The sequence below is a fragment of the Humulus lupulus genome, chromosome 5, assembly GCF_963169125.1.
Source record: "Humulus lupulus chromosome 5, drHumLupu1.1, whole genome shotgun sequence".
Classification (NCBI taxonomy): domain Eukaryota; kingdom Viridiplantae; phylum Streptophyta; class Magnoliopsida; order Rosales; family Cannabaceae; genus Humulus; species Humulus lupulus.
In genome coordinates, this window is record NC_084797.1 from 204082858 (window position 1) to 204095982 (window position 13125).

At 32.9% G+C, this 13125-nt stretch overlaps 2 protein-coding genes across 3 annotated transcripts; both read right to left on the reverse strand.

The window, feature by feature from the left end:
* Positions 1-6047: 6047 nt before the first annotated feature.
* LOC133833927 (cystathionine beta-lyase, chloroplastic-like) lies at positions 6048-6734 on the reverse strand. Its single transcript, XM_062263510.1, has 2 exons — positions 6416-6734; positions 6048-6330 (listed from the first exon to the last, which is right to left on the reverse strand). The coding sequence occupies exons 1-2, from the start codon at positions 6647-6649 to the stop codon at positions 6160-6162; spliced, it is 405 nt and encodes a 134-aa protein (XP_062119494.1). The 5' UTR covers positions 6650-6734; the 3' UTR covers positions 6048-6159.
* Positions 6735-6925: 191 nt separating this feature from the next.
* Positions 6926-7389, reverse strand: LOC133833928 (cystathionine beta-lyase, chloroplastic-like). 2 transcript variants are annotated; one of them, XM_062263512.1, is made up of 3 exons: positions 7299-7389; positions 7120-7183; positions 6926-7037 (listed from the first exon to the last, which is right to left on the reverse strand). In XM_062263512.1, exons 1-3 carry the CDS (start codon positions 7381-7383, stop codon positions 6956-6958), a joined length of 231 nt encoding a protein of 76 aa, XP_062119496.1. In that variant the 5' UTR covers positions 7384-7389; the 3' UTR covers positions 6926-6955. The 2 variants fall into 2 exon arrangements, with proteins under 2 accessions (XP_062119496.1, XP_062119495.1); XM_062263511.1 differs by having other exon boundaries at positions 7120-7201.
* Between the last annotated feature and the right edge of the window lie 5736 nt (positions 7390-13125).

The following is a 13125-nucleotide window of genomic DNA, read 5'->3' on the forward strand; positions in this document are numbered from 1 at the left end:
CTCAATTTTCTTCCACTTTCACTTCATTCCACTCTTTTCACCATCTTAGCATGAAAAACATGAAACATGAACAAACGAGCATAATTCTGCAATAAAATAGCCCTAAACTAATGAAAACCTTCATAAAAACTACACCTTAAACGAGCCTAAAACTCGTTTATCAGTCACCTATGACAAATCATTGTTCAAGACCTTTGAAGAGTCAAAGGGAAACCATGAGATTCAAATGGGCAATGAGGGCAAATCCAAGGTACTTGGCAAAGGTACCATTGAAGTCTTTTTCACCTCCGGCAAGAAAGTAACATTAGTGAATGTACTTTATGTTCCTGAAATGAGTAGAAACTTGGTAAGTGGTGATTTGCTTGGCAAGCCTGGCATTAAAGCTGTTTTTGAGTCCAGTAAACTTATTCTTACCAAATCTAATGTATTTTTGGGAAAGGGGTACTCTTGTGAGGGTATGGTTAAGTTGTGCATCAATGATGTAACTTTCAATGTTATCAATAAAAATGTTAATTTTGCCTATATAGTTGAGTATGATTCTTTATTTTTGTGGCATCTTAGACTATCTCATATAGGTTTCTCAACCATGAAAAGAGTAGTAAAATGTTGTATGATTGCATGCAATATTAAAAACTATGGTAAATGTGAAACATGTGTTAAGGCAAAAATGATTAAAAAAATATTTCCTAGTGTAGAAAGATCTTCTAATTTACTGTATTTAATCCATAGTGATCTTTATGAATTAAATGGTGTTTTAACTAGAGGTGGTAAAAGGTATTTTTTTTCTTTTATAGATGATTTTAGTAGATATACCTATGTGTTTCTTTTAAAGCATAAAGATGAAACTTTTGATGCTTTTAAAGTATATAAATTAGAAGTTAAAAATCAACTTAATAAAAAGATTAAGGTGCTAAGAAGTGGTAGAGGAGGAGAGTACTTCTCTAATGAATTCAATACATTTTGTGAAGAAAATTGTATAATTAATGAGTGCACCGCACCTTATACAACACAACACAATGGTAATGCTGAAAGGAAAAATAGGACTTATCTAGAGATGATAAATTCTATGTTGGTGTTTTCTAATTCACTACAAGAAAAAGTGATTTTAATAACAACGAAAATGTGTTATCAAAACATACCATAACACTTTTTGATGTGGTAAGACCGACTATGTTATCGTAGGTCAGGGTACTTTACATAACACTTTATCATTGTTATACAGATGTGTTATTATACTGTCAACGATAACACAATTTCTGTGTTATTTTAATAAATAGATAAGTGTTTAATTATGTTATTTATAGTCGATTATATAACACATTTCAATACTTATAAATTTGTGATATACTACACTTTAGTATAATACTTTTTTTGTGTTATACTACACTTTAGTATAACACATTTTTTGTGTTATACTATACTTTAGTACAACACATTTTTTGTGTTTTACTACACTTTAGTACAACACATTATTTGTGTTATACTACACTTTAGTATAACACATGTGTTATATTAGCTTAGAGAAACATAATCTTTTTTTACTTACACAAAACTAGGAAAACAAATATGAAAGTTGAAGCCAAATAAGGTAACATAAATAGATTTTAATTAATTACTCAAATGTAATTACAATATTTAGTCTACTAGTCTAGGCTTAGGAAATCATATTACAACAGAATTTATGCCCAATTCAGATTCCTTTATCACTAAATACAAAACAAGAAATGTATACAAAAATTAGTGAAATACATTCTTCCATTCTAAAGGCCTCAACTACAAATGTTGTCAAGAATTGCTCCAAAGAAATCATCTCAATATACCTGCACATTGTAAAAAAAAAGTCCTTTTATTATTAAGAACATAAGACTTAAGCTAGTTTCCACCTGTAAGCATATAAAGTTTAAATTAAATTTGTAATAACTCCAAAACTTGACGAAACAGCAGGGTATAGCAAGATGTACTACCATGCAAAACAACGACTGAAGCAACAAAACATGCAACTTAAAACAAGGCTTGTGAAATGTATCAAGATAACAAATATATCACTCTCAATGATCAAAAAGTATGTGAGGAAGAATTGATTCCAGAACTCTAAATTCTGTCAATATATCCCCAAAAAAATTAAAGAATAAAAATAGAATCACACTTTGACTTCTTATACAACAAAATCATAAAGAAAAACAATAAAATAAAAATGCATCTGGAAACTTCTTTAGCATCTTTAATATAAGGTTTAGCCCAATTTCTGCAATAAAACTAAAAATAAAGTTAGAAAAAAGAACTCTTTCTAATAAAAAGAAAGAAGAATGTCACCTGGAAACAAGATAATTCTTTGATAACCTTAACATTTAATGAATGAAACATACCCCTCTTTAGATTAAAAACCTCTTTAGATGAGTGGACAGTAGAAGCAAGGCAAACTGCAACCAAGAAGCAGCCACACCAGGGAAAAGGATCTCGGCTCTATTAATTCTATTGTCTAAAAAGTAATTCAAGGTTGTTCCTGTCACCATTAAAGATCGCAACAGAAGCAAAAAATGCAGTATCTATAAGAGCAACACAGACAAACATCAACATTTAGAAATGGTCAGAGAGAGAGAGAGAGAATGAAAGAAAGGACCTATAACAATTGTTATGCTTGCAGTGATCACTTATGTGACTGATAAGCCAACAAAAGCCCAAGCATACTGAGTTGAGAGATTTCCAAGGCTAAGTATCACCCCTCCTGCCATTGCAAACATCACAGAAGGCCAATTATCCTGCACCAATCACCCTAACATGAATCGAAACCAAATACATACAATACAATACAACTCCATTATGGCAAACATAAGAAATTTTCATTATGATGTGTTCCTTATCACTGGTCTCTCCAAATAGCACCACATTCATCAAAGAGAATAGAGAATGAATGAACTAAACTTTATCTATATATATGCAAGTGTTGAATATTTGTGATTCAACACTTGTAATGAGCTAAAAAAATATAATCAATACTGAATTAATCATGAGAAGGAGCAGCCAAAAGAATTATATAAAAAAAGAAGAGGAAAAACAAAAAAGAATGGATTCTAGACATGTCTCATAATAATTGGACCTTTTTATTAAACTTCATGGAGACAAGACTCACAATAAAATTGTCTAGCAATATTTTTATCTCGTTTTGTTATCTAACTTTTAGCTTCTAGCTTCTATAAAAATAAATTGATTTCCACCTCTGCTAAATTGATTTTCACCTCTGTTAGGGCAAAAATAAATAAATAAATAAAAAGGAGAACAAAAGCTTCTGTTTTGCGGGTAATCTCTGAAAATTACATAGGCCAAAAAACAAAAATCTAATGAATAAAAAATACTAGCAATACAAGAGCATGTGTAATATTCATATTTCATAAATATATATATACACATCTAAATCCCAGACCAGGCATAATCTATAACAACAGAAGAAAAAGAAATCCCAGACCAGATGCAATATTCATATATTTCATAAAATTATGCATAAAACAATATGAATCTACTTTCTCTAGTATAAGTATAGCTGTAATATCACAAAGATATCTTTCAAGTATAGCTGTAACGAATGACTATGTAGATGAATATTAATGCTTTCTTTAGTTTCTTCTTCTTTAGACTATAAGTATCTAACTTTAAAATGTTTCTATATCTTGGTTCCCATAGGTATCACGTGTTTTCCTTTGTTACAGAATAAAGATTGTAGGGAAAGATAGAAGAATATCACATGCAGAGGAAAAACACTTTATCTGAGATACAGTTGATTTCTGACCACTTTTTGGTCAAGATTGAAGGTGGCAAAATAGGTCAAACATGATAATACGACTTGAAACTTGCATTAAGTTTGCTGGTTTGGATTTTAATTATAAGGGGGTTGAATTAGTTTTAAGTTGAGGTTTCTAACTTGTATAATAAATGGGTCGTTTACAAGGTTGACTTGCCTAACTCAAAAATTACGTGTAGAAAATTAGACACATGTTTGTTTATGACTTTGACTTTATGTATTTTATGTATTTGACTATGAGATTATATTTATAGTTAGATATAGTTTTTTGTGAAGGTTTTTTTGTTTTAATCCACCATGCTTTTCAAAGCTAGCAACTTTACTTAGAAGTTAGAATTTAATTGGCTAAAGGAGCTTCAAAGCTTCAGTCTCAAACCTAATATTCATGTCCAGCTAGTAGAGAGAAATGTTTGCTCTTCTAATGAGTTAGCCATTTACTTAAAGATTATCTAAGTTAATTCTGTTTGATCATCCAGAAATAGTCTTGTACATTTTTGTGACAGTAGAGTATAAATGTTTTTTTGTTTTATTCAACCTTTTTTAGTTTGTTTAATGAGAAAGGACAATAGTTATTATTACAGCTTCTGGATAGTTAAAAGCCTCACCTTCTCTAGTACTAGTCAAGCACAAAATCATGACAGAGTAAAGAAATTTTTGAACTTTTCTATCCTAAAGTTTACAGTATATGAACTAGTTTATATAACTAACTAAACTGCCATATAGCCAATTCACTTATCAGTGATTCATTGAGAATCATCACATACTTTAATTAACTTATGAAATATATGGAATGGATGCAACTTATAGTTTAGTCCCTTCACTTATCTTTTTTATTCTCTCTTTTCAATCTGAATATGATTCAAACCACTTGTAAAAAAATGTGACTGAAATTAATTGTATATTTATATATATAATTTTTACACAAGCATAATTCATTATATGTATAATTTCATGATTCTAACCTTGAAACAAAGAGTGCAATAAATATTAAATCTGTAGACTTCAGCAATTGATGATTTCATATTGTTATAATCTTTAAGAACAGTAGACTTTTTCTTTCTTCTTCTTTTCTTATTTGGTCTTATTGAATAAATGTAAAGTAAGTATAGACTTGGAAATGCTTATCACATTAAATAGAAATAAAAAAGAGGACAAATCAATAAAATGCGTGTTGCATATCTAAAACCAGAAAAATAAATTGAATTGAACTTACTTTCTGCTGCTTCTGCAATTCTCCTCACAAACTCATCCTTTTTATTTATGCCTCGGAATTGCAATCGCATCAACTGTATCAATAATAGTGTATGTGGTAAAACCAAATATTAATTTTCACATTACACTCCCTGTTAACAGATGAAAACTGCATTGTAAGTGCTGAAGGTGAGCAAAATTTTGAAGCAATTAGCATATATGTCAAACTCAAAGCCAAAACTTTATTCATCTCAAGTGATTTTGCAAACTTAAAAGTTCGGCCTTGAAATATTTATAGTTAAGAGTAAACAAGAGCTACATTCAATTTCAAATACGGCTAGAAATTTTCAGAAATTAGCAGAGACCAAATACAATATAGAACGATTCATACTTGGAATAGGACTATAGATGGTATGAAATTGTTACATCCCTTTGTTTCAAATACCACTTCTCACCCCACTCAATGTCTTAATCATCTCAAGCACCTCGATTATCTAAGGTGCACAAAGCGTGCACCCAAGCAAAACTATTAGAGCATCTCCAATGAAGTGTCAAACTGGTGATGCAGTGCTAAAATATAACTCACTTTAGAAAAAAGTTGTTCCAATAGTGTACCAAAAACTCGGCCAAATAAAATTTTAGCACACAATATAGCATGATGCATACTTAGATAACATTAATTAATAACTTATTATTTACTTTTATGCTATTTTTATTAATTTATTATTTTTTTAGTGTTAGCATTAAATGTAAATGTAGGCTTTTTAATTCTTTTTTATTTCTTGTGGGATAATAATAAATAAATTCTTTATATTTTAAATAAATATTGAATGAGCATTAATAGATGATTCATTTTTGCATCAACTTTTACAATTGTGCTCTAAAAATTGTGTCAAATATGTGACTTATTGAATAGCATGGCCTGATAAAATGCATAAGTTGGGCATTCAAATTAGTTTTAGTTTTTTTTTTCATAATCTGAATCTGAGGAATTCTCCTTATTCCACATAAGGAAAAGACCTTGAACCTGAATCAAATTTAAACCTTAGTTATATCTTCCTTTGCTCAACCATATTTATTTATTTTTTATTTTTTTATTTAGGGAACGATACTTGTTTTGATGGAATAATAAGACAAGTGCGATACCCTTTAATCACATGGGGATTAGACATTTACAAAACATAGTTCCTTTGCTCAACCATATGTGAAACAACATAAAAAAGCCAAAAGGGATGCATACCAAAACTGACTGCTATGTTGAAGTACTTGGTACTTTCGACAATATGCTTTGATAGTGCAATTGAGCCAGTCAAGAAGCTCAACACAGATCCTGCACCTGTAGCCTGAAAAACATATCCAATTAAGTTTTGGAGTAAATTGGTTTGATATATTGCAGCAACAATCTCAGGTTACATCTGATGCTAGTACCAGACAAAAATGCAAATCATGTCCAGGATGATCAACAAGGCCTGCATAGTTAACTTTCGTCACCCGTGGATGGGACGCCAGAAACTCAGCAATCGTTTGTGCATTACTCTGCCAAAGAAAGAAATGCATTAAAATATACAATATAGTACTCCATATAAGTATTAACTTTACAACTTTGAAATTAATGTAAAAGAGCAGATGGTACAGCAAATATTTGCATCTGAAGAATCTCATGTTAAGTTAGAAGGTAAAGCATTAATTACTAACATAATTCAAACTTACCCAAGATGCACAACACAAGTTCAAGTACATATAACAGAGTTACAATATTATTTTGAATTAGTTATGTGAAGTCAAGACAATGTATATGATAAATGACCAGGCTATAATTCATAACTACAAGAAATAAATATTAAATAATTACAACCTTAATAAGTCAGAGCTTTATAGTTGTAAAAAAGGATTATAAGAAAATTATAAAGTGATAAAAGCATGAAGTTTCACCTGCTACTTCTCAATTCGTAAAGTCATTGTCTTAATTCATCGTAAGCAGAGCCAACAATCAAATGGAGCCAACCCAGACCCTTCTGCATTTTGTAGAAAGTACAGCTCTTTTGCTAATCTGAAAAAAAAAATTTATAATAAGGGCCTGAAGTTATAAATTATAACATTATAGTTCACAGTAAAGAAAGTCCATGCATAACCTTTCCCCTCTTACAGCCAGTACACCTGCCATCACATCACTGTGCCCAGCAATGAACTTGGTAGCTGAGTGCATAAAAATGTCTGAATGAAAGATGAATGAATCAAAATCCAACAGTTTTATAGAGGAAATAAAAAAGAGTAATCTGTAGAATGTAAAGTTCATGTTTTATATTGATACCAGCTCCTAGTTCCAGAGGTTGTGACACTACAGGAGACATTATACTGTTATCCACCAAGACAAGAGCATCATGAGCATGAGCCATTTTAACTATTTCCTAAAGATGCACAAAATAAATAAAGAAAAATAATTGCACTTTAAAAACATTACCAAATCATTCAATTCTGACATTTCTGGCAACAAATAATTGAATAACTACTTAATTCTTTTATTGATTCTATCAAAAATAAGTTTAATGTCTAAGAAAATATCAGACAGCCAAGAAAGATCCTGAGTGCATGAAGGAGCTCAGGGAAGTGACAGCAAAGCATCCATGGTGGGTTCAACTTTACTCGTCCAAATTCAATGTCATATTAAAAAAAACCCATTGCAGTACCAAAATAGAAATAACTAAGTTCATATTGACATATTAAATAAGTAAATAAATACTCACCGGTGTGCATTCGTCTCTGTTGAGCAAGAGAAGGAAAGGTACAACTTTGTCGTTTTCCTTTCTGGGATGGGCAGTCAGCTCCTCAAAGTTGTAGAGATTTGTCACCGTTCGTTTGGGTTGTCACTCCGAGAAAGAGGCGCTACTCACGGCTGTCGCACGAACGGTATGCCCATGCCCAACATCTCTGTTGCATGCCCAAAGTGAAGAGAATAGTGTGAGATTTAGAGAGAGAGGAGTGATAGCGACTGAGTTCTTCGGAATGAAATAAGTAGAGGAATATAAAGGACATAGGCGGCTGGGTTTGCTTTAGTAGAGAGGGTGATAATGCGATGAGAGATTTAGCGAAGACATAAAAATAATCCAGATCTGGAATGGGGAAAGAGAAGATAGGTAGAATAGAGGAGAGAAAATGAGAGCTCTGGGTTTAGGTTGAATATTGTATGGAAAATTCTAAGAGAGAATAGAACGGGAAGAGGGAAAAGGGAAGACAAAACTATACTTGGGAAAGTATAACAATACGTTTTCATTTTAGTTTGCCACTTAACAATTTCAAAGCCCGCCTTTATTTTAACTTTCATTATTCTTTACCGCTTTTATTTTTACATTAGATATTATAATACTTTTTGAATAAACTTATATTTATGTGTTGTGGAAAGTGGTATTTGGTGTAGTGATTTGAACTTCAACTTATGGGGTGAAGCGTTGTTAACCGCTTGTCACATTCTTAATTGAATACCGATGAAGAAAAATGAGATATCTCCATATGAGTTATAGAAATGAAGATTACCCAACATAGGGTACTTCAAAGTGTGGGGGTGTCTTGCATATTGCAAGAAAAACGAACATAATAGAACAAAGTTGGTTCAAGAGCCATAAAATGTGCTTTTGTTGGTTATGCCAACAATAGTAAAGCTTATAGGCTATTAGACTTAGAGTCTAATATTGTGATTGAATCTAGAGAAGTTGAATTTTTTGAGAACATGTTATGTGACAACAATTCTCAAGCTTCAACATCTCTTAAGGAGAATTTGTTATATGAGAACAATTCTCAAGCTTCTACATCCAAAAATGATTCTATAGAGGAGAATTATCAAAGGAATGTAAAGCAACCCTTTAAACTTAGAAGAAGTCAAAGGCTTAGAAACGAGAAAAGTCTAGTAGTGGATGAGATAGATTCTCAACGAATTTCTTTCTACATGGTAGAAGGAAATAGAGAGGAAGTCGTTAGGAAAATTCCTATTGTACTTCTCGTTGAGGATGATCCTAAGACTTGTTGAGAAGCCATGCAATCAAGAGATAGTGTATTTTGGAAAGAATCCATCAATGATGAGATGGATTCCATTCTTTCCAACAATACTTTGGAATTGGTAGACCTCCCACTGGGGTCTAAACCAATTGGGTGTAAGTGGGTATTTAGGAGAAAATACCACACTGACAGCACTATCCAAACCTTTAAAGCTAGATTAGTAGCTAAAGGGTTTAGGCAAAAAAAAGGGTATTGATTATTTCGATACCTATGCTCCTATTGCAAGATCAACTTCTATAAGAATTTTGTTCGCTTTGGCTTCTATACACAACTTGTATGTTCATCAAATGGATGTCAAAACAGCATTCCTTTATGGTGACCTCAATGAGGAGGTCGATATGGAACAACTCAAAGGGTTTGTCCTACCAAAATATGAACATAAAGTATGTAGACTTGTAAAATCCTTATATGGATTGAAACAAGCTCATAAGCAATGACATTAGAAATTCGATCAAGCCATCATGTCTAATGGGTTTAGGCATAACAATGGAGACAAGTGTTTGTATTCAAAAACATGTAAGGGATATGTGATCATTGTTTGTTTATATGTGGATGACATTCTTATTCTAAGTGATAACATGAAAGGGATAGAAGAAATGAAAAGGTTTCTGTCATCAACCTTCAAGATGAAAGATCTTGGAGAAATTGACACCATACTTGGTATTAAAGTGAAGAAACATAGGGCAAGCCCACTATGTTGAGAAAGTATTGAACAAATTTAACCATCTCAAGGTTAAAAATTCCAGTAATCCATTCGATCATAGTGTAAAACTAGAGAAGAATGAAAGAAGAGTGGTGGCTCAATTGGAGTACGCTAGTGCTATAGGGGTCTTATGTACGCTACCCAATGTACTAGACCTTATATAGCATTTGCCGTAAGTAAACTTAGTAGGTTTACAACTAACCAATTGTGGATCACAAGAAGGCTATTGGAAGAGTCCTAGGTTATCTCAAGAAAACCAAAGGACTAAGCATTCACTACTCCATGTTTCATTCAATCTTAGAAGGATATACAGATGCAAGTTGGATATCCAATCTTGGGGACAACTTGTCCACAACTGGTTGGGTATTTACACTTGGTGGGGGTGTAATTTCTTGGGGTTCCAAGAAACAAACTTGTATATCTCATTTCACTATGGAAGCAGAGTTTATAGCTCTAGCTGCTAGTGGCAAAGAGGCTGAATGGTTAAGGGATCTATTGATAGAGATACCCCTAATCAAAGAGAATGTATCCACTATATCGATACATTATGATAGCCAAGCGACATTAGCTAAAGCATACAGCGGAGTGTATAATGGGAAGTCTAAACACATTAGTCTAAGACATGGATATGTAAGAGAATTGATTCAAAGATGAATCATCTAAATATCCTATGTGAGAACAAGTGAAAACCTGGCAGATCCTTTCAATAAGCCACTAACAAGGAATTTAGTGGCTACATCATCTCGAGGGATGAGACTTAAACTCCCTAAAGAGATTCACGATTGATGTTAACCTATCTTAATACTAGTTATTTAATACTAGTTACACTAGGTAACAACAAGTCAATCAAGTGAAATTAGTTGTACTCAAAACAAGTCTCATCTGAGATGTTGAGTACTTGTGAGTTACCAAGTTGAGGGTTAAAACCGAGAGGTTTATTAATAGAATTCAGTCTTGCGAAGACAAGGATTTTTTGGTAACAAAAAACTGTAAGAGTTCTACCTATATGGACCTAGGGGTGGTGCCGCCTCTCATGAGAATTGAGAGTATTCTCAAGAACGTCCACGAATAGAAAGTGCACATGGCCATTAACGGTGCAAAGCAAGACATAGAGGTCTCAAGTGAACATGGAAAAGGTGTGTGTGTTATCACCGATTTGTTATCATGGAAAGATGGTTCAATGCCTAGTGCAACCAATTTTTCAACAAATATTTTGATAATTACACTATAGTAAAGTTCAAGTTGAAAAATAATTTATTTTATGCAGCAATGCAATGACTCCTATAAAAGAGAGTTCTTATTTAATCAAGTGGGGGATATGTTATATTTTAAAATATAATGATTGATTAAATAAGTGTTACAATAGATAAATATTTAATCTAATGGGGGAATGTTATATTATTTTATAATATAATGTTTTAGATTAAATAAATATGACAAAGAGTGTCACATATTGTAACATATAATGGAGAGTTACAATATTTAGATATATGTGAATATCCAAATATGTAACATATTTGTTGTTACAAATTCAGTCACAAATTTGTAACTTCCAAATATTGCCCATTATTGTGTAGATTTGTTGTTACACAATATTGAGATAAATTTCTTAAAGCCATATGTGAAATGGATGTTAGAGACGTGATTTTAACCTCAATAATGTGTTTTGGGGCTTACAAAATCAATTGGGAGTGTATTGGCACTGTTTGAAAAACAGCAGATTTTTGTGTGTTGAAATTGGTCAGTGGTCGCGGCCACAAGATGTTGGTGGCCGCGGCCTGGGGTACAAAGACCAGTGGTCGCGGCCACTGATGCTCCTAGCCACGGTCACAGGTGCTTAACTAACCAAATTTTTTCAGTTTTTTCAACCTTTTTGAACGGCTCCGAAATCCCAAATAACTCTCAAATCTCACTTTTAATTCCATAAACGTCCAATTAATCATTGGTAACAACCATGGGGGTCAGTGGAATTTGAAATTCAAAGGGTGTCTCTAAACTCTATAAATAGGAGCCTATTGCTCACTTGTAAGACACAAATTTTCTATCCATTAGAGCACTTGGCTAGAAAACACCTAAAGGCTTGATTATTCCAGAAAGCATTTCTAAAATCTATGAGAGATCCCTTAGTGCTTGAGTTAGGGGGAAATAAGCTTTTGGACAAAGGTTTCAAACCTTGTTCAAGTTGGTGATCCCCAACACTCTCACTTTGGTTGTGTGAGTGAGAGTTTCTTGGTTTTTGTTCTTGTTCTTACTTTTTCTTCTATTGATTTTCTTCTCATTATTCTTGTTCTATTTACTTGTATTTTTGTTTAGAGTTGTAATCATTTTATTTCTTTTGTTTCAAACACCTTTACTTTATTTGTATCATTTTGCTTAGAGTTGTATTTTTCCATTCTCTTCTTCTAATTCTTATTGTTTATTTGTATTTTCAATCATAGAGTTGTAACACTATTTAATCAATAATTATTTATTTGCAATATTTTTTCTAGAGTTGTAATTTTCTAACCAATTTCCATTGATTCAACATATACATTTTCCTAACATTAGCAAGGGTGTTTAAACTGACCTTCTCCTCTGCAACTTCGTCATTATCGGAGGGCCAAGCAACACTTCCATCTTCATTGTTCTCGTGACCACACAAAATCAACACCATGGTATTCCATTTATGATTGAAATTGAACTTTTCATCGCAAATAAAACATAGAACCTTATCGCGATGCTCCTTTAATTCCACTAGATACAAATGCTTAATAGGCAGCCCCGGAACATTAGAAGAAGCCTCCATATGTGGGGAAAAATAACGCGGGGATGAAGAACCTGGAGAGCCAAATTAGGGATAGCCTTCTAGGGCACTAGCCTTCTCCTTGTAAGGACTATAACCAAACTGAGAGTCATCGTTGTGAGAATGGCTTGTTAAGTCAACATGGTGATCCTCATAGAGTTGGACTTTAACCAAGGCATCGACTAGATCTGCAGGGGCAGCCAGAAGGAGCTCCTAATGAATTTCCACCTTCAAACCCCATATGAAAAAATGTAGGAACATAGAATCGGAGACATCGGTTATCCAAGTCATGAGACCTTTAAATTTATCGCGAAATTGAGACACCATCCCTGATTGTGTCAACTTAGCAATGCAGCCCAATGGATCATCATAGATGGAAGCACTAAACCACTTCTTCAACTCATGAAGAAACACCTCCGAACTAGTGAGGTTGCCACCATTTTCCATCCATTGATACCATGTAGAGGCATCACCATCCAAATGGAAAGCCACCATCGCGAGGCACTATTGCCGAAGTAACTTGGTGGAGAGTTAAGAACTTATCAATCTTTTAGGTCCAATTGTCAACCTGGGTACCATCAAATCGGGATACCTTGACACACA